Here is a 22807-nt window from a genome sequence, read left to right on the forward strand (position 1 = left end):
GATTAATATTTTTATTTAATGGGTAAATATTTGTTGTTTAATGTCAATATAGAAGTCCTCAATTAATAGAGTTGGGATCAGCCATACAATAAAAATGTTTTCCAAGACTGCGAGTGACATTGATGTGGTCCTATGTTATTACACTAAATCATTTGTCTAAACCAGGGGTAGGCAACCTGCGGCTCCCCAGGTGTTGTGAAACTACAAGTCCCAGCATGCTTTGCCAGTAGATAACCAGCAGATAGGTGGCAAGGCATGCTGGGATTTGTAGTTTCACAACACCTGGGGAGCCGCAGGTTGCCTACCCCTGGAAACGAAGGAGCTCTCTTCATCATCCTAACATATAACTGAAAACAAAACAAGGAATAGGAACAAAAAAGACAGGTGTCAGGTTTCACAAACATGACAATGTGTTCAGTGTACTAAGGCCTCCACAGTCTCCAGATCGCAATCCAATAGAACACCTTTGGGATGTAGCGGAACAGGAGATTTACATGATATCCACATGGACTAGAATCTCTCATCACCCTGTTAAATCCAAGCCCTTAATAATTCAGGCTGTTCTGGGGGTGGGGTACTAGAAGGGTTTATCTAATAAAGGGTACCAGTATATATAATGTAGGCAGTTGTAAACCTGCTGCTCTTTATCTTGTGACATTGTGCCGTTTCAACACTAGTGCATCCTGACAATGTAAGACTTGTATGTGTATATATAGATATACACAGCAGGTGAAATGATGGTCGTGGCCGGTTTATGGTGAAATGATGTTCTTTCCACTTCTGGATTATGGCCCCAACAGTGGTCGCTGGAACATTCAGCAGTTTAGAGATCCTTCTGTAACCAATGCCATCAGTATGTTTTGCAACAATAAGGTAGCGAAGGTCTTGAGAGAGCTCTTTGCTTTTACCCATCATGAGATATTTCTTGTGTGACACCTTTTTATAGGCCATCAGTTGTGGCTGAACCAGCGGGCTGGGTTGCTTTCTAATTACTGATAGATTTCACCTGGTGTCTTAGCTTTCCACTCATTTTTGCACCTCCCTTTCTTCATGTGTTCAATACTTTTTCCCTGTGTCATTTCACATTATTACACAAAACTTAAATTATGGACAGCTAAGGTTTAATTTCTTTGCTTGTGTGGATTGCAAGGGTCGTTGCTAACATTTGGTGTAAATTTCATTACAATAGCCACATTAAATATATATTCACTTAGAAAAATGTTGATGTGGTCAATACTTATTTTACCCGCTGTGTGTGTACGCACGCACACAAACATATATTTTGAAAAACTAATTTGTGCCGTGATTTAGAAAACTTTTTTTCAACCTACATTTCCCTGTATATAAAATGAAAAAAATATATTTATTCCAATATATTCCCAAATGAAAGCCTATCTGTTTCTAAAAATAAAATGCAATACACTAGCAGTGGTAGTCAGCATATTTATGCTGGCTACCACGACAATACTTACCCCGACGTGGTGACCCCGAACGGTTCCTTCCCGACCTGGCTCCAGGACGACTGCTGTGACCGGCAACTGGAAGGGCTCGCGACCTAGGAAGAATCCGAACAGTCTTGATGACGTCACACAACGTACAACGCTAAGCAAAATACATTGTGTATGCCCGCATACTTACATTTCCACCTTAACAGCAAGGAAAAGAGCGTCCCTGTCGGCAGTGACCTCATCAAGACTATTCTGTACCCCACCCATACACTACGTGGCCAAAATGATGTGGATACCCAAACATCACATCCATATGTGCTTGTTGAACATCTCCTTCCAGAACCATGGGCACTAATATAGAGTTGGTCCCCCCTTCCCTGTTGCTATAACAGTCTGGGGAAGGCTAACCACTAGATTTTGGAATATGGCAGCAGGGATTCACATCCATTCAACCACAGGAGCATTGTACGATAAGGCCTAGCTCGTAGTTTGTGTTCCAGTTCATCCCAAATGTGTTTGATGGGGTTGAGGTCATGGTTCGCTGCAGGCCAATTTTTTCCACACCAAACTCAGGATACCATTTTTTTATGGACCTCACTTTGTGCACAGGGACATTGTCATGCTAAAACAGGAAAGTGCCTTCTCCAAACTGTTGCCACAAAGTTGGAAGCATACAATTCTCTATAATATCATTATATGCTGCATCTTTAATATTTCATTCCTGGAGACTGTGATATACTAGCACATCTTAAATACCAGGCATACTAATATATTAAACTACTAATGTTTGATATTAATACTATCAACTCAGTACAGAATGCTCCAAATGCATAGCTCTAATCCAGTGGTGCGTAACAGATAACTCTTCTGAGCATTTTCCCAACTTTGGTACCCTGAAGTTACAGAGAGCAACTTCTGTGACAAGAAATCCTACATGCCACGTAAAAATGGGACCATGATGCCTAATTTCTGAAGAGCAGTGCCCTGCATAAATCTGGACATTTGTACTTCTTTGAAGGGTCTCTGCTCTGACCTCCATTACTGGCACTTAATCAACACTGCAGAGTGCAGTGCGCAACACTGACATTCTGGAGCACCAAATTTAAACTGATCAGTTCCTCTCTGATCAAGTGGTCTTTGGCTTGGTAGTGGCATCTGTTGTATGCTCAGTTGTCCTCAGGGTTACAGCGCTGTAGTGAATGAGGGGGTGGAGTTAACGGTAGAGGGATTAAAAATAAAGGATCGTATGAATGATGGATTGAGTTAATGATAGGATGGCTGGTTAATGAAGGACGGTTAATAATGATTGATTCAAGGATGAATTATGGTGGATTGAGATTAACGATGATGCAGGAAGGAGTGTTTAACAATTACTGTGTTGATGGAGGTGATTATAATGATGTTGAGGTAGTTTGATGAGGAGAATATGTATATAAGTGGTTTATGGGGAGCGGAGGATGATGAGGGACAATAGGATAGAGAAGAGGATTAGGTAGGCAATGATAATGTTGAGGAGGAAGCATAGTCAATGATCTTGAGGAGGCTATCGGAGAGAGATGAAGAGGGGGATTGAGGTAGGGATAGAGTACAGTTGTCATATGGATTTAAAGGTGACAAGTCTGTAAGAGGAGTGGGCTATGTGCATGGTTTGCTCTTTATAACCAGATATGATATAAAAATATTTTCAAATTTCCTAAATATGTGTCAAGGACTGGTCTATGTAGCAAGTTATTCCATGATAATTGTCTGATTCCCAGCTGACTAGCCATCCATAGAACATATTTTTGATTGGGCTACAGGAACACTTCATACTGTTCCTTTATACTCTTCACAAAGATAATGTGTGGTCCCCTTGAGGGATGGATGGTCATTTGTAAAGACCTTAAAAAATATTATGTGCACCATTGTCCCAAACAATCCATTACTGTAATAATGAATAGCATGGTGCTATTTTTTAAGAATCTTGATCCCTGTTAGTGGTACCATTGAAATTGGTCATACACTAGGCTCAAAATAAAATGGAACAAGTGAACTATCCTTCTACTTGATCAGTCTGTCACTGATTCTCCCACTGCGAACCATGGCCTACATTGGCCCTCACAGTTTTTAATATTTGGGGAAGGAAATGTGGAGTTGACCTACAGAATTATTTGAGTTAAATATAGTCCATTTGTTCAACCATATTATACTAAACAGTGTCTTGCTGAAATTGCCTTTATCGTAGACCCATATCTCCATTTGTGTAGTAGTAGCCAACTTTGTGAAATGCAGAAAAATGGATATCAATTGTTTCTGGATATTGGTCTCAATTATTTGACAATAATTTGTATAAATCTTTTCAGCAATTTAAAAATGAATTTCCCATTCCCAGCCAATATTTATTTAGGTATTTTCATCTAGAGTATAGTTAAAAATAGATAACCTGTAATGTCCCTTTTCCGAGGATCTGGATAGGGTTCGTCAATGCCTCTCTGCTTATAACGGGTACCCAGACAAATTTGGCAAGCATGAGTGAAGTCTGCACTTACAGTTTTTGCCCTAACACCACCATCCATTTGACAACTTTTTCAGGAAAAATGCAGGGCTTGCCCATTTCTGTTATGGTAACTACTAAAAATGCAGAAATACTGCCTGTGTCCATGGCAATTTGAGGTTCCAACTATGGCTGGTACCCACCTTGTTTTCTAATGTTGTTGTTATGGGTACTATGCTGTAAGAGTTATTGAATGCTTCTCAAATGCATGTCACATTGTTTCCTGTGCTGCGCTGTGCCTCAAAACTGCTAAATCTTCAGTACCATTGTGCCAGTTAGGTGCCCCTGGGTTTTGGGTGTCGTCTTCGAAGAAAGTTTCAAGATTTTGTGCATTTGATTAATTCAAAACAAGGATCATGTATATGTTTTCTGTTGGAAACATGCTCTTACAAACACGTGTTTTATAGCTGCTTCTTTTTCTCATGCTCTATTTCTCAGGTTGGGATCTATTTATTGGAAGCATGTTTGTCCACACCAGACTTTTTCAGTGAAGGATATAGAAAGATGAAGAAATCTTCCCTTATTATTCAGAGGCTGATGGGAAAGTTCTATAACATCACCATTCCCGGTACGGAGGACACTATTGGAACAAGACTGTAATATGTCTTCCCAACAAAATCATAAACCATTTAAAAGGAAAACATTTTAAAACTTACAGCAATAATATACCTTTTTTTAGATTTGGTCAAATCTATGGGCTCTATAATTATAATTTTGTGACGCACTATTTCTTGTGTGTAAACATAGTTTTAGGGAGGGTGTATTTGTTTACTACGTTGTATAGATAAAATTGAAAACATTTATATTTTGATTATGTCCTTATCTAGTGGACTTCCATTAATCTCTGTAGCTTTCATGATGCCCACACATGTATGTCAGCAACCAGAAGAATAAGCTAAATGCCAAACAATCATTTCATATATATATATATATATATATATATATATATATATATATAATTTTAAGGTTAAATGATGACCCCAGAAATGCATTGTTTTCTAATCTGATCTAGTATGAGTTTGATTTTCCATTGTATGTAACAATTGTCACACAGAGTGCAAGCGTTGGACACATTGACTATCCAGAATTACACCAAGTGTCAGTCTCACTGGTTTGTTATTTTTCACTGTGCTGAAAATCAGTAGGTATCTGTATTACAGCTATTTAGCTGATGGCATTCTATGTCTCCTTCTGATGCTGAAATCTCTAGTCAATAGAGACAAAATATATGATCAAAGTAGTACTAACTGTTGTACAAGAGTCTTGTAAATGCATATTGAACCTGCATACACTTAACTTTTTTTTTAAATAGTTGTTATTGAATATATTTACATTACAGTTATAAAACAAGTGAAATGTAAATGGGGACAATTCAGTGTATGAATCATAATACAGTATATTGGTGATACATTGGAAAATTAAAAGCATTTTGTAACATAGGCTGTATCAGCCTATTGAAATAAGTAGTTTACATAGATAATAAAAAAGAAACAGGAAGGAAAGAAAAAAAAAATCACATTGCAGTACTACTGTATTTTTTCATATAGTACATAGTGACGCTTATACAGTATATCTCACTTTATATTTTCACATAGTAACAGCAAATATATATAGTCATGGCCAAAAGTTTTGAGAATGACACAAGTATTGGTTTTCATAAAGTTTTCTGCTTCAGTATTTTTAGACCTTTTTGTCAGATGTTGCTATGGTATACTGAAGTACAATTGCAAGCATTTCATAAGTGTCAAAGGATTTTATTGACAATTACATTAAGTTTATGCAAAGAGTCAGTATTTGCAGTGTTGACCCTTCTTTTGAAGACCTCTACAATTCGCCATGTCATGCTGACAATCAAATTCTGGGCCACATACTGACTGGCCACCCATTCTTGCCTAATCAATGCTTGGAGTTTGTCAGAATTTGTGGGTTTTTGTTTGTCCACCCGCCTTTAGAGAACTAACCACAAGTTCTCAATTGGATTAAGGTCTAGTGAGTTTCCTGGCCATGGACCCAAAATTTTAATGTTTTGATCCCCGAGCCACTTAGTTATCACTTTTGCCTTATGGCAAGGTGCTCCATCATGTTGGAAAAGGCATTGTTCGTCACCAAACTGTTCTTGGATGGTTGGGAGAAGTTGCCCTTGGAGGATGTTTAAGTACCATTCTTTATTCATGGCTGTGTTCTTAGGCAAAATTGTGAGTGAAAAACAACTAAATCTCTGGCGCTAATAGGTCCCAAATAATAATCAATATGTTATTAAATATTAGGCAATAAATGCAGCAACTCAAAAAGGAGGTAGTGTCAAACCTCCATATAAATGCAACGACAACAAACAGAGAGTTGCGCAGGAATTGCCTGATAAAACATTTATTAAATCAGATCATGTGAGAGCAACCAATGTAAAGCTTTCATAGATCATTAAATAGTGATCTTATAACAGTAATAGCATATAGAATATATAAAGATATAGATAAAAATTATGCTTATAAAAAGCAAGACATAAAACAATCATATTACATGGCTTTCAAAAGAGAAAAACATTGCTATCAATATATAATTAACCCTTATTAGACAGTATCCAGTTAGATAAGGGTATCCAACAGCTGAATCAATAACATTTGCAGGTGCTAGTAACCCTTAGAAGATCCTAAGCAGCCGTGGAGAAAACCAATAGAATGTCAATTCCAATAAATCATCTGTAGAAACAGAAGTTGTCTCTTTTGATAAAGAGGAGTACAGTAACTTTAATATTGCGATGTTGCCTCTTTTAGTGAAGAGGAATACAATAACTTCAATGTCACAAAGGTAATTGTATATTCATATGTCCGTATACAAGTAATATCCGTGCAGCTGGGGTTTAAGAGTAGTAAGGATATGTGGTAGATGAAAGCTTCTTACCATCTGGACGGCTAAACATCGGCAGACATTGCGTCCCTCCACATAAGATATATAGATATATGTGTATTCTTACCCCCAGCGGATAATGTCCTCACATCAAGGAACAATGCTATATTAAGCCACTGTTTAATGGAACAATCCGGAGACAGGTTAAAGGTCCTCTTCGGTGCGCACCAATCCGGATAAGCTTTTCAAGTCACGTGACCAAGGGTTCGGTTTATGATACAAACTAACTTATCCCTTTGTTAGGCTCACGATAACTCAGGTGATATAAGCATAGCAAAAATAGCAACTCAAATAGATAGAAGTTCCATCACAAGCAGAGAACAATTCTTTCCCATCAGTGCACGAACAGTGTCTAATTGACAATTCAGGCTGCCTGAATTGTCAATTAGACACTGTTCGTGCACTGATGGGAAAGAATTGTTCTCTGCTTGTGATGGAACTTCTATCTATTTGAGTTGCTATTTTTGCTATGCTTATATCACCTGAGTTATCGTGAGCCTAACAAAGGGATAAGTTAGTTTGTATCATAAACCGAACCCTTGGTCACGTGACTTGAAAAGCTTATCCGGATTGGTGCGCACCGAAGAGGACCTTTAACCTGTCTCCGGATTGTTCCATTAAACAGTGGCTTAATATAGCATTGTTCCTTGATGTGAGGACATTATCCGCTAGGGGTAAGAATACACATATATCTATATATCTTATGTGGAGGGACGCAATGTCTGCCGATGTTTAGCCGTCCAGATGGTAAGAAGCTTTCATCTACCACATATCCTTACTACTCTTAAACCCCAGCTGCACGGATATTACTTGTATACGGACATATGAATATACAATTACCTTTGTGACATTGAAGTTATTGTATTCCTCTTCACTAAAAGAGGCAACATCGCAATATTAAAGTTACTGTACTCCTCTTTATCAAAAGAGACAACTTCTGTTTCTACAGATGATTTATTGGAATTGACATTCTATTGGTTTTCTCCACGGCTGCTTAGGATCTTCTAAGGGTTACTAGCACCTGCAAATGTTATTGATTCAGCTGTTGGATACCCTTATCTAACTGGATACTGTCTAATAAGGGTTAATTATATATTGATAGCAATGTTTTTCTCTTTTGAAAGCCATGTAATATGATTGTTTTATGTCTTGCTTTTTATAAGCATAATTTTTATCTATATCTTTATATATTCTATATGCTATTACTGTTATAAGATCACTATTTAATGATCTATGAAAGCTTTACATTGGTTGCTCTCACATGATCTGATTTAATAAATGTTTTATCAGGCAATTCCTGCGCAACTCTCTGTTTGTTGTCGTAAAATTGTGAGTGAGCCCACTCCCTTGGCTGAGACGCAACCCCACACATGAATGGTCTCAGGAATCTTTACTGTTAGCATAAAACAGGACTGATGGTAGCGCTCAACTTTCCTTCTCCAGACAAGCGTTTTTCCCGTTGCCCCAAACAATCTGAAAGGGGATTCATCGGAGAAAATGACTTTAACCCAGTCCTCAGCAGTCCAATCTCTATAACTTTTGCAGAATATCAGTCTGTCCCTGATGTTTTTCCTGGAGAGAAGTGGCTTCTTTGCTGGCCTTCTTGACACCAGACCATCGTCCAAAAGCCTTCGCCTCACTGTGTGTGCAAATGCACTCACACCTGCCTTCTGTCATTCCTGAACAAGCTCTGCACTGCTGGTGCCCCGATCTCGCAGCTGAATCAACTTTAGGAGACGGTCCTGGCGCTTGCTGGACGTTCTTGGGCGCCCTGAAGTTTTCTTCACAACTATTGAACCGCTCTCCTTAAAGTTCTTGATGATCCGATAAATAGTTGATTTAGGTGCAATTTTACTAGCAGCAATATCCTTGCCTGTGAAGCCCTTTTTTTTTGCAAATTAATGATGACTGCACGTGTTTCCTTGCAGGTAACCATGGTTAACAGAGGAAGAAAAATGATTTCCAGCATCACCCTCCTTTTAAAGCTTCCAGTCTGTTATTCTAACTCAATCAGCATGACAGAGTGATCTCCAGCCTTGTCCTCGTCAACACTCTCACCGGTGTTAACGAGAGAATCACTTACCTGATGTCAGCTGGTCCTTTTGTGGCAGGGCTGAAATGCAGAGGAATTGTTGTTTTTGGGATAAAGCTCATTGTCATAGCAAAGAGGGACTTTGAAATTAATTGCAGTTCATCTGATCACTCTTCATGACATTCTGGAGTATATGGAAATTGCCATCATAAAAACAGAGGCAGCAGACTTTGTGAAAAATAATATTTATGTCATTCTCAAAACTTTTGGTCATGACTGTATCACTGGGTCACTTTAAGGTTTTTATACATAGTGGGGAAGAAACACAACAGTTTGTCATAAAAGAAAAAATCTCACGCCTAAAGCACTGAGGTATGTCAATATCATTGTTGTTTTTAAAGCTGGAAGCTAACAAGTTTCTTTATCTACATGTAGATATCTTAGAGGAGAATGAGGAAACGTCAGACCAGGATCTGGAGAGACAAAATATTGAAGAACTTTATGACTATGTCAGACAGACCCATCAACAGGAACATTGGGTTCTACAGGAAGAGGTGCAGCATCCAGCCTTGATACCAGTGCTACGGCCATACCAGAAGGAAGCTGTCAATTGGATGCTACGGAGAGAGAACTACAGAAATGTGCCTTCTAATGGTATATCTATGGATGTTTTGTCACCTTCTCCATAATGCCTTATTTAAAAAGTATGGATGCACAAGTCACATTTCTTAATTAACTTTAAAGAACATCTTTTCTCTGTGGGAACATTCCCATTTTAGATTGTGCCTTGTGCACTGTACATGCATAACAAATACTAGCATCTGTCTGTGCCCCCATTCTCGAAAGAGCATAACAATAGTACATACTGTATGCAAATAGCTGGACTTGGTTTCTGAGTGGGGCTGCATACAGCACTATGCTCATCCCTGGGCTCCCCAGGGTTGATGGTTTCTCATTCAGTTATCCATGCAGCACAATAGGTAAATTGATATTTACAAGCTATGTTTGAATACTGCGCTCTACATAAAATGTTTACAGTTTAAAGCATTGCTTTAGTATGATGTATCCCTCAACAACTAAATGCTGTCAAGGGATCCTAGTGAATTGGTAGGCTGCAGTCTCATGAAGAAAATGGCTGCCTCCACTGGTGCTCTTTAAGACTATAATATCTTCAGTGCCCCTCAAATACCAACTGATATATTGCCTGTCATGTTTAATATTTGAGGTGGAGGTTATTAATTGGATATCCACCTTTATTAAAAATAAAAAATGCTTGTAGACACAGATTCTGCATGGCCATATATTAGGATTTGTGCATATAGAATTTAAAATCTGTTCTGAAACTGCAGCAAGTAATAGCTGCTGTTCAGTTATAATGTCATATACACAGTTTTATGTTAATGTATCTACTCTTACAATGAGTCTGAGGAGCACAGCTAAGCAGTTTAAGGAAAGGGTATTGCTTGGGCAGTGGGGTCATTGTTTAATGTAATATATTTTTGGCTTGGTGCTTCAAATTACAGAAAAATCCCTTAGTCCCTTAGTCAGAAGACAAGCTGGATAAGAGATCCTATGCCTGTATTATATAAATGTCGTAACCATCTCAGTATTTTAAAGTATACAGTATTTTGGTCTGTATATAAGAATCTCTATTCTTAATATTGATTATTGATCGCTACCATCTTGTTACAGTAAATGTTTAAAAATGTTCCCCTATTGTATTGTGCCCTCCTAAAGTGTACAGATCACTGGGTATGTTTCACAATACCTCATCCAGTTGTTTTGAGTATGTTTTACTAATTATTAAAACATAAAACTACTCTGGGTTTAGCTGAACAGATGAAAGTAAATATTAAATGTGTCTGATGTCCCAGAGAGTGAGAGAACCTGTTATAAAAAAAATTAAAATGGTGCCCTGCATCTGTCCATCTGTGTGTGTGTGAGACTATTTGCTACTTGGTATGCTTAATACAGCAGCTATAATGGTCAATATTCTATTTTTTTTAAAATCTGCTGAGGCTCCTTTTTATTCCATTCACATCATTTCAAATGGAATGAGTGACACCCACATCAGCACCACCAATGGGTTCAAGTCCTTAAAGAGACTAAAAAATAACTTTGTATAACTGTGAGACTTTGTTATGTAAAACAAAACTTTGTTTGTTAAGACTTCACAGCATTTCTTTTCCTATTGTATAGAAAATGCACTGCATTCGTTATGGAGAGAAGTCACCATGTTGGATGGAGTAAAAATCTACTGTAACCCATTCTCTGGAAGGTGATTTACCTACCTGTGATATTGCTTTCTTTACGTTGTTACATTTTATAGCATTAAAACTTAAAAGGCAAAACAAATCCCACACATGCTGTACTATGTATATAAAGTAAAGGTACAAGAATCATTACACAGAATGCAGGAGTAACAAGCTTACATAGACAACACAGAGTGTGTGAAAAATTGCATTCTAACCAAGCCTGTCAATTTGTGTGGACAATTTCTATGTGACCAAGTAGTTAAGTTATACTTCTCAGTGGTCAAAGATGGAAGACCTGGAACTATTTATTTACAATAATATAAAAAGCAATAAAGAAAAAACACAGAACATTATAAACAAAGGTTGATAAGAGTAAATGGAAGGTGTTCAATATGCCTTCTGAAGACATCTATATTCTATCAAACAATACCTTAACTGCAAGAGAATAAGTAACCCAATACTCCCTTCCATTCCTTATAAGATAAGTGATGGCCATGTGCCATTTATTTTAGTAAAGTTTCCGATAATTGAAGGTAAATATTGTGGAGGTGAACATATTGAGACATAGCAGCCTTCTTCAGAATATTGAATCTAACAAGTTCCTCATCAGAGGTTTTCTCAGTGGATTGGTGCTTATATAATAAATATTGAAAGACCATAGAATAAGAAATTTATATATTTTTTTTTTTACTTTCAACTTATTAATTGTCAGCAAACAATGTTGGAACGTACTTTACATCTCTAAGAGCCCAGAAGGCAAAGTCTGATAAAATAGCAACATTCAGTAAAATGTGGAATATTTAGAAACATGGCCATGGATAGGTATTCATCTTAAAAGATAAATATCTTCCCTTTTACCCACGGTATTTAATATTAAATAAAATGGAAATAAGGCAAAATTATGATGCTAGATTGAAAAGGTAAATAGCTTTTGGAAAGAATGTAATAAACATATTTACTCATCAGATCAAGAGGGCAGCAGGTTCATAATTTTAGACAGGTTTTGTAAAGGAGGCAATGAGGGATCCCCCAGCAATAAATTGTGAACAAATAAGCTACTCGGGCTGCAAATGTCTTCTCTGTACAGCGCTGCGGAAACAGTGGCGCTATATAAACAAATGGTGATGATGATGATGACATTGTAAGTACATTGAGTGTGTTGCTCACATCCTATGACAAGCCTAATCACCCACATGTTATTTGTACATGTTGTTCATCTCTGCCAGCCAGCCCCAGGAGATTTTTCTAAAATAAGAAAATCTATGTAAACTGTTTTTCAACATGTTTAACTGTAAGTGGATTTAGTCTAAAGCAGGCACTAGAAAATACTTTTTTTAAATGAAGACTATTTTCATCAAATTACACAGTTACTATTCGTGTAATGATACAATAATAAAGGAACATAAAGCACAAGGTTTATTTTTTCTAAATATAAACAAGGACAAGAGGGGGATAGGTTGAGAAGGGAAGGGGGTGGGATTCGCAGATAGTTAGTGGGTGCTGGCGATTACAGGAACTAAAACACATGAAACATGTTCTATAAAATCAATGGATTTAGGTAAATTAGAAGAAAGGTGTGAGACAGAGGAACTCAAGGGGAGGTGTAAGGCCTTAGAAGGGTATTTCTATTTTCCCTAAATAGCCATGTGGCCCATACTTTAGTGAAAAGATCTGGTCTGTCATGGAGGTAATATGTGATTTGTTTTCCATGCATGTGACATGTTTTCTAGGTGCAGAGAGGGGAAGAATGTTAACGTGTTTAAAGGGAGAAGCAATAGTTGATTTGGCCACCTTAAAAAAAAAAAAAAAGCAAAGCTATTTTAATGGAATGTCTAGAAAGATTTTGTGAAGGATAAGAGAAATACTTTTTTTACACAGTGAGATTAATTTTGTAGTTCGTTTTTTTATTGGTTTCTTTTCATTTAGGCTTTTTAATGCTACTATTGTATTAATATAAGTAATTTATTTTTTTATAGAAAATAACTGAGTTTAACACAAATCAAGTACTCATGCAGTGTATCTTTTGTTCTCATATGCTGTCTTCCAGTATAATCCGAGAATGCCCTGCTGCCGGTCACGATTGGCCTGGGGGTATTCTCGCAGATGAAATGGGTCTTGGAAAGACTGTGGAAGTTATAAGCTTGATCCTTTGTCATCCAAGAAAAGATCTCAGAACAGACTTACTGACATTACCTGAGGTAATACGCATTCTGTGTCACACAAATGAAAGCTATTTCAAAAGAAAACCTGAAGCACATTTGATTTGGGATTTTATATTGATATATTTGCATTCATTGCAGCATTATATGGTTTGTTATAGGCTATAGTGCTAAGAGGGAATCGGTTCTATCCGTATTCATTATGGGGCTCATTTAGTGGTAGACGCCTTTTTACTCTTATTGTACATACGGAAAGACGCAGGTGGAAACTTATTTATGTACATATATTGGGTCATGCACATCTCAAGAAGCATCCATCTCAAAGACTGTAGCACTTGCAGCAGACCTGACAAATGTCTTTACTTATACCCCATGATAGCATAGCGATGTGGCTTGACAGTGTCAGTAGTAAATGCTAAAGTTGCATTACCCTCTTCCCCTCTGATTACCTCCTCTCACGCACGTATCCAAGACTTCTCCCGCGCCGCTCCCCTCCATTGGAACAAGCTCCCCCGCTCCATCAGAACTTCCCCTAATCTGTCCTCTTTCAAACGAACATTAAAAACCCACCTTTTCCTTAAAGCCTTCCAGTCTCATGCCTAAACTCCCACCGGTCGGCTACCTCTCTTTCTCATCCCTTCTTCCCTTCTCCCCCTTCCTTTCGTCTCTCCGTCTCATCCATGTGTCTGTCTGTCTTCCCCTCCCTTTAGATTGTTCGCTCCTTTGAGCAGGGCTCTCCTACCTTCTGATTCCATCACTTTTAACTGCGCTCTCCAGCTACTCAGCTCACCTCCTCTCAGTCCCTCTGCCCTCTGTCTCCTCTCGCTTCTCTCCGCTCCCCTCAGTGACTCTCAACCTGTCATCCGTGCCCACCCTCTTGGGCCATAGTTACCTGCCTGTACTCACTTTTCCCCTCCCTCCCTCTCTTTCATGCTGTGCCTGAGCCCCCAGAGTTATAGTGCTTACTGTTACTTGTACTGTGCTGTTTCACCTTGTACTGTGCCATTGTTTGTCCCTGTACGGCGCTACGGATACTTTGTGGCGCCCTATAAATAAAAATGAATAATAATAATAATACCCTATTTGTACACAATATAATAATGTAATGAAGTGTCATATACACAAGACAATAGTCCCTTGACAATTACTAATAATTGGTATTCTTGAATGTTCAATTTAAATTGTGATTAAATACAAATTAAATTAAATCCAAACAATCATTGTTTTCTACTTTTAGAAATCGATTGGGAATCTTCTTTCCTACAGTAGTCCAAATGTCAGTTAATGTCAATGTGAATAGACTGCCACAACTTCATATAATATAGCTATGAGGCTAATGATTTCAGTACTATAAGCTGGAGGGGTTGATCCGCTATCAGCCAACATGTAGCAGCTAGCTAGTGCTGCTGCCAGTCACAAATGTACAGTAAAAGCAGCGTCAACGCACCTATGAATTGGGATCATTGATCCATCTAGAGAATTAAGTTACAGTACATGAAACATACAGGTGACCGTTGGATAGATCAAGAATGTATCATGCACTTTTTTCTTGCATCTGTAGAATGTTCACATTTGTTTATACTGTCGGCATGTTCTTATTACAATTCAGTAATCTGTATTTGAAGTGTTACTTATGCTGCTTCAAAAGAGGTGAATGCAGCTCATCCAAAATGTTTCAGCCTAAAATTTCCATCCATGTTAACTAGTTAAGTAATAACAATGAAGTGATGATAAACATATGCAATATTGTTACGATAATAATACGAATAGCAGTAGTACAATATTATACATTTCTGGTGATTATAAATGTCCCTATGTGCTAAATATAAGATTTGTTTACCTTTTGTCACTTTTATTTCTCAGTCTTCCTGGCTTGTCACTGCAAAAAAATAGCAATCACTTATATCACTGATGGTGTTGTCTATGGCTTAGGTAGTCTGAGTCAGGATAATGAAATTAATCGGGCAAATTATATCACCTAGAGATACCTAGCTGCTGTGCAAGGTTTTTATTTTGTAGAAACACAGTGAACCTGCAAAGACTACAAATATGTCAAAGAAAGGGAGTACCAAAAAATTGCCATATTAGATATTTTACTTACTGTGTAAAGTCCACCTTTGGCTGGATACCATTGATCAAGTAATGTTTACTTGGTGAGCTATAGTATTTAATTTCTTCCCAAAACATGTACAGAAACGTGTGGCTGTTTAATGTAATTGGCTATTGCTGCTTTTACTACTTTATTACATGATATTTATGAGTGACATGATTTTAGTTTGAATATAGGTAAAGGCAAGAGCATGACATTTTGTTTATTTACACTTTTAAGTTTGGACATTTTGTTTAATATGGAATAATGACCCTATAATTCTTATGCATTTACAAATCTGTAAAACAGCGAGTAACTAAAATTTACCATTTTATTTATTTTACTTGCTACCTTTGGCTGGATACATTTGATCAAAGTGAACAAACAATATATGTCTTTAAATTTCTGGATCTTTGACCTGGGGGGCCCTTAGTCGGGATGTTAAGGTAGACAATGGGGCAGAAGCTTTATCGTGTGTGCACCTGTCTGCTTTAGACCAGGGGTGTTAGTGGTAGAGACAAGTCTTTCATAATGTCAGTAGTAGGTCTCCCATAATTTTAAAGTAAGAAACCGTGACATTTATGTGACCTAAAGTTTGCTTAGGATTATAGCATTAATTCCAATACCTCTTTTCCTTTTAATATTGTTTTGCATTCTCATAAGTCTTTGCCTGTCTTACATCAGAAGTACTGCCCCAATTAAAGTGAGTTCTGTATAGTAGATCAGGCCTGGCCCTGCTGTTGCCCTCCAAGTGTTGTAAAACTATGAGTACCAGCTATCTACTAGCAAAGCATGTTGGGGCTTGTAGTTTCACAACATCTAGAAAGCCAAAGGTTGGCAAGACCTGCAGTAGATGGTGATACTGAGCTGACATGCGGCAGTCAATCATGGGATATACTGTATATTAGTAGTGACTTTCTAGCTACTATAATCCACATAGCTATTTGTTGCTTTTCATAGTAAATATTTAACAATGTCCTTTATCTAGTGTTATAAATGGTTTATGGTCTGAACCTGCCTGGAGGTTTAAACAACAGTTTCTGATGAATCAGATCACATGAGGGCCTATTAATTCAGATTTCCTGAATTTATGAGCGTACCAAAAATTATGCAAATGGCTATTCAATTGTTTTGAGCCCACACGCGGTGATATTGTGCCAATTTGATATTGCTGTTTGTGGCCAGCTTAAGGCAGTGTGTTTATAATGACTAATCTAAACTTGATTCTCTATAAGTGACTCATTAGAGCAAGTTGTTAGGTAGGGGTTTAGACAAGTAAAGCTTGGAAAAAGCTGTGCATTTGCATTGCTGATAACTGGCCAACCGTGTCCTCCTAAAGATTAGTGGACCTATCCTCTGTAGTAAATGGTTTGTTATAGTACATAAACATGTTCCCTATAATTCTAAAACCTTCAAAACTTTGACTCACTTATTTTAATACATTGTTATCCTTTGGATCCCCAAAGAGCAGCATTATGGGAAAGTAGTAGCTTAAGCTGGGTACACAATACAGAATTTTTCACCAACTTTTTATGCCAATCGATTTTACATTCGATCGCTGGCCCAATCGCTCAGTCCATGGACTGCATACACACTAGCCTTGTTTAGGACGATAAAGGGAAGAACGGCAGTCCTGTTAGCGACTTTTTACAGCCATGTTGTCGTGAGCAATGATTGTAATTTCGCACTGACTCTCGTGGATCGGTTGAAAACTTATACACACTGCACAACAGAAATGAGATTGGAACGAAAATATATAACGGTACGACCAACCAAATGAGGCGACAATCGTCCATTTGGGCAGACTTTCGACCATCGTGTCACTACACACACTGACCCGACTTTTGAACGAGCGGTCGTATGTCGGCTGGTTGAGTCGATTATTGGATGAAAACCCTGTAGTGTGTACCCAGCTTTAGTCAGCCATTGAAAATTAATTAAAAACCTATACATTTACTCCTTACTAAAAACACTGGTTTATTTGGGTTCAAGATGGGTGTTGTAGTAGGTTGTAGGCACAATAAAGCCTTTAGTTGAGATTATGGAACATCTTGGAGAAATACGCAAACTTCCTAGGGGCACTCACACAGTGGTAAAAAGACAGAGATGGATAATTCACATTCTAGATAACATACCTGTGCTGAGAACATGCTCAAGAGACAATCCGGAATGAGCCAGAAATAATGGGGAATTGCAAAATGTCTTCTTAAGCAGTAATTTACGTGATGTGTAAAATGGAAAGTGTCAGGTCTACTATAAATATGGTCCCTTTTATATTCTAAAAATGTCTTTAAAAGCTAAATTGCAAAATGATGCAGCACCTTCCTAAGAAACAGCTGTAGCTGCTTGCTCGTAGCCTGTGTCAAGGATTTATACTATTGTCATGTTAAAAAGCTCTATTTATAGTGCCATGACTTCTGCTTTCTCTTTTCTTATTATGCAAAAGGGAATGTAAAGCTCTTACGAGCACTAAACCAGTGTTTTGTATTTTTTCATTTAAACTTTTGCAATTAATATCATTCTGTTTCACCCTCTGTTTTAGTTTTAAGTTTTCCGTTGCATTAATTTAGGATTACAATTTGCATAGTCCGTCGCTATATCTTTACCCTTATAAGGGAATGAAACAACTCTTCACTGCTTGGATGTGGTGCATTTTCTGCAGCTATGCTTGTCCAGGGTCCAGGAGTTCTCTCACTTGAGCATCTTGTTTGTGCTCCTCGAAGGCCATAGAAAGAAATGTGCTGTCTCCACATATTTGATCTTTCACTGTATTAACTTGGGAGGCACCAGATTCCTTTCTATGGAACCTCATGGAGGATAAACAGCATAAATGTGTGTCCAAAAGAAAGTATTTGAGGATACAGTAGATATAGCTTCAACAAAGAACAAATTGGTACCTACCCAAAAAACTTTATAGTTTTCAAGTAAATCATAAAAAGAATATGATAAAGGTGGGCCAGTGTGAACATCAAAAGAGCTTTTCAATAACCAAAGTGCAATCAAAAGTCTCACATTTAGCAGAGATATTCTCACATCCATATAAAGATATGCAGAACTTTACTAAAATGTACAGAAATTATTATTATTATATATATTTTTTTTTAATAGGGTAAAACCGTAAACTATTTTATACCTCCTCCACCCAGAAAAAAGAAAGGAAAGGCTGTCGACAGCAGATTAACATACCCTAGTAAGTATTTTATTTCCACTGTATAGTAACTGTTAATTACTATATGTTGAACTTAAAATTATGCTGTTTAAATATACATGTTAATTTAATGTGTAGGTCCACAACATTCAATAACTATTACATACGTGCCCTAGGCATACAGAGAAAAACTTGTAATTCTCAGAGTGATCACTGATAATCATGCACTGCAAAGTGAATGCATTTTATTATCTGTTTGTAGTCACTTAGACCATTTAGAAATGTGCAAGAGTGCAATGTTAATGCTACTCTGTCTCACCAACTCTTACATAAATGCACCTGTTTTTGCATGGATTTGCAGGCCAAGATACACCACCTGAAGACAGGAGTTGAGTGAGGGGTTACTTTTACAACCATAGGCAAAAATGAGATTTTGTTTTGTGGGATGAGGTTTTTTTAAGTGAGGTTGAGGAGTGGTAGTTTCCTGCTTGCTTGGTTGGCGCATTCTTCTTACAAAAAGACACCATTGTGAGGTGATAGAGCGTGGATCTCATCCTATGGTTTCAATTGTACATATTTTACAGAGTCCTATTGCACATTTGTGTACAGTTCATCTGTTCCCTTACTCTATAATTTAAGACAAGTCAGAACCTAAACTGATTTTACTTTGTCAGAAAAATGTAAACGTTTAAATGCATGGAGAGGGGGGTTAAAGTGGCAGTAGATTAGATTTTTAAACAACATATTCACTCTTAACCACCACACACATTTTTAGGTGGATCCAGAAACCCACTAAACTAGACACATTGATATTCTGGGAAGTGGTTATGCACCTTGAAATGCCCTTGGCCAATGAATGAGTGCAGTGTGGTTTACAATTTTTTGCATAGGTAAATGTGTTTTTCTGTATTCATACTATGTTTCATTCCTGGTTGTTCTTGTTTCATTGCTTGAAAGATTGTTTTACCTTTACAGGTTTACGAGTTATGGTTCTGACAGCAATTAAGGAAAAGAGCATGAAGAAAGATGTGTCCATAATTGGCATACTTAAATATGTGAACTCTGTGTATAGTTACGAAATGGAGAGGAACCATCGACTTCTGAAAAAGACTGTGGAGAAATTGCTTTCTAAAAAAATAGTGGAAAAGGTTAAAGGGCGTGGACTTCAAGGGTCTTTCAAACTTGGGGTGAATTATAAAGAACAAATGACTCGAGAAAAACCACAAAAACTGGTGAGATACCATAGAAATTTTTGCTTTAATTTTAAATTCTCCAGCAATCCTGTTTAACAGTTATGCTTCTCCAGTATCTTGCCAACAGACACCAAGCCTTTTCTTCCCAAAGGGAAGGCGGTTTTGGAGACATTAAGGCGTCAAGGCCTTACGGCGAATGCCCTTAAGTGTGCACTAGTCATGGCAGAGGCTAAATATCTGGGTTGTGTGGTCGCCCAGAGTAAAGTAAGCCCCAGGTGGATAAGGTAGAAGTCATGAGGAATTGGCCTACGCCAGAAAGGAAGTCTCAGCTACGGACTTCCCTGTGGTTGATCTGTTAATACCGACGGTTTATCCAAAAGTTCGCTACCCGAGCAGGCCTATTGACAGAATTAAGTACAACCCGGATAAATTTATTTGGTCGGATGTTGCCTGGGAAGATTTGAAAGAAGCCATGTGCACTGCAACGGTGCTACTAACCTTATTTTAGCGAGAGGTTCTTTCTCCAGACAGATGCTTTCGGGACGTGTCCCAGAGGATGAAGGATGAGGAGAGGCCGGTTCTCTTCCTCAGCCGTAAACTCCTCCCAAGGGAAACGTGATATTTTACGGTAGAACAGGAGTGATTGACAATTAAGTGGGCAGTAGAGGCACTCCGCTACTACCTATTCGGTAGAGCATTCATTCTGGTTACCGACCACGCTCCGTCACAATAGATGCACAGCAGTAAGGCGGTGATTGCAGGGTCACACGTTTTTACCTAGAGTTACAACCTGTCAGCTTTGTGGTGGAACATAGACCTGGGACTCTGCATAATAATGCTGACATTTTTGCTAAGAAAAGAATCCATTCTGCCAAGTATGGGAAAGCTAAGAGCAAAGGTATGTGACAAAGGGTTATTTACTACACCTCTCTTGCATAGGGATAGGTAAAATCCCAAAGGGTCTGCAGGTACAGGCTGCAGACAGGTTTAAATTTCCACTTAATCTTTCCCACAGACACATAGGTGCACGATATGGGTGTGATTGCTGTGGTGTGTTTGTTGAGAATAAAAGGATTGTGGGATCTGGTGGGTGGGGCATCCAATACTGAATAGCAGCTGGACGATAAATACGACTAGTGGGCTTAGCTAGTGTCAGGAAGCCGTGGAACATTTGAGCAGAGTTTGCTGTTTATTGTGATTTGAACAATAAAGCACTGTTGATTTCAAGCAAGAAGCTGTTTGTGACTGATGTCTGCTGGGTGTTACATGAGGTTGTAACAAACTTTATTAGTACTTAATAAAATAATGAACACATTTATTATTCAAAGTTATCTCCCTTTGCTAAATGAGTTGTAAAATGCATACATTATTGATTTATTTCCATTCTGTAGTGGGAGAGAGGTATGAGGGGATCACCATTTTCCAACCTGATCATAATTTTAATTTTCTCTTAATTATTGAATTATATATTTAGCCCTGCAGTGCTAAGTTAGCTGTAAACCACAACTACTGCACTGCTTGACTATAGTAAAATTGTTCACTACAAACCCATACTTCCTAATACAGAGAAGTTTATTTGACTCTTGTTTGTTTCTTGTTAAATCTTTTTCTAGAAATCAAGATCTTTCAGCAGGCTGCAACACAATGTAAGTCAACTCAGGGAAAACAATGAAGAGCCTTTTGAGACTGGTGCTGATCTAGATATCATGTCAAAGGATCACGACTATTGTGCACTGAGCGGAGATGACATGCCAGGAAAGCGGCTACACATCTCTGCTACAAATACTGGAATTTTAGAGAGGACAGATATTTTGACAACTTCTCATTTGACAGATGAGATATCTACAACCACTATGGACTGGACTTCTTCGGTTGGCTCTACTAATTCAGGAACAAACAAAGAAGATGTGAACTTCCATTCTCAGGAAAAGGACTGCCAGTACAGCCCTGTCTTCCCATGTAATACCTCTGATTACAGATTTGAATGTATATGCGGTGGACTGCGGCTTCCTGACCTCAAGGACAGAGTACAGTGCTTGCAGTGCCATCTCTGGCAGCATGCAGAGTGTGTAAACTATAAAAGAGAGAACTTGAGCACCATACCTTTCTATTGCCCACACTGTCTTGTGGCCATGAAACCTGTCCCTACAGGAGCAACCCTGATCATTTCCCCCAGCTCCATCTGCCACCAGTGGGTTGACGAAATTAACCGGCATGTGCGATCATCCTCCCTTCGGGTTATGGTGAGAATATTCTACTCTTATGAAGTAAATATTTTACAGTATGTTAAAGGATGTATAACAATATATCATGGCCGTGGACATTCACTAGTAGGCTTGGGCATTCACAAGTAGAGCTGTCACACACAACTACACATTTAACAAAACATAACTTAAATTTACAGAGTACTACCGTCATGTAGTTTAATCTAAACTCACCTTTTTACATGTCTATATGAAGTTACTGATTTTCTTGTTGGTTTATTAATATCAATGAGATTGTGAACAGCTTACTATTTTCCTTAGAAGCTTTATGAAATTAAGCTGCAGAAGATCTGCCAGCTCTCAGTTCAGGCTGATGATTGGGTCAGATGTTATTAGAGGAAATAGCAAAGATGGAGGAGCCCAGTTTTTAAAGTTGATTTTCTCAAAAACGTTAAATTTATGTACAATACATTACAATTAAATGTTTGCTATGGATATGAAGTTAGCATTATATTTTCAAAACTGAATGGCTGGCATGTTTCGGGTTGACCTATCATTCCAGTAAAAGCCACTTATTATTTTACAGCCTCCCTTGTTGATTACTAAAAGATTATGAAGGAATAGCTACTGTATTTCAAACTGTATCCCTTCTTTGACATTTGTTTAGACATTATAAATTATGCTACATCATTTGTTAAAGCAACAATTCCATGAACAAATCAGATTTTTTTTTGGTTAAACCACTGGCATGATATAAGAAGAATCTTATTATTTACTATTTTCAATATATTTTCTCCTTCAGACTGCTATTATTAATTTTTGATTCTGGATTACCATGGCAA

At 37.8% G+C, this 22807-nt stretch overlaps 1 protein-coding gene across 2 annotated transcripts in view; it reads left to right on the forward strand.

Annotated features, from left to right (window-relative positions):
* Positions 1–22807, forward strand: part of SHPRH (SNF2 histone linker PHD RING helicase) — an 83249-nt gene that overhangs the window by 8601 nt on the left and 51841 nt on the right. For both annotated transcript variants that reach the window (XM_075203598.1, XM_075203597.1), the window contains exons 3-9: positions 4420–4549; positions 9353–9571; positions 11117–11195; positions 13220–13370; positions 18529–18610; positions 19544–19800; positions 21375–22004. In XM_075203598.1, the coding sequence (XP_075059699.1) occupies positions 4420–4549; positions 9353–9571; positions 11117–11195; positions 13220–13370; positions 18529–18610; positions 19544–19800; positions 21375–22004 (1548 nt within the window). The remainder of the gene's footprint in view (positions 1–4419; positions 4550–9352; positions 9572–11116; positions 11196–13219; positions 13371–18528; positions 18611–19543; positions 19801–21374; positions 22005–22807) is intronic.

Source organism: Mixophyes fleayi, chromosome 3, assembly GCF_038048845.1.
Source record: "Mixophyes fleayi isolate aMixFle1 chromosome 3, aMixFle1.hap1, whole genome shotgun sequence".
NCBI lineage: Eukaryota > Metazoa > Chordata > Amphibia > Anura > Limnodynastidae > Mixophyes > Mixophyes fleayi.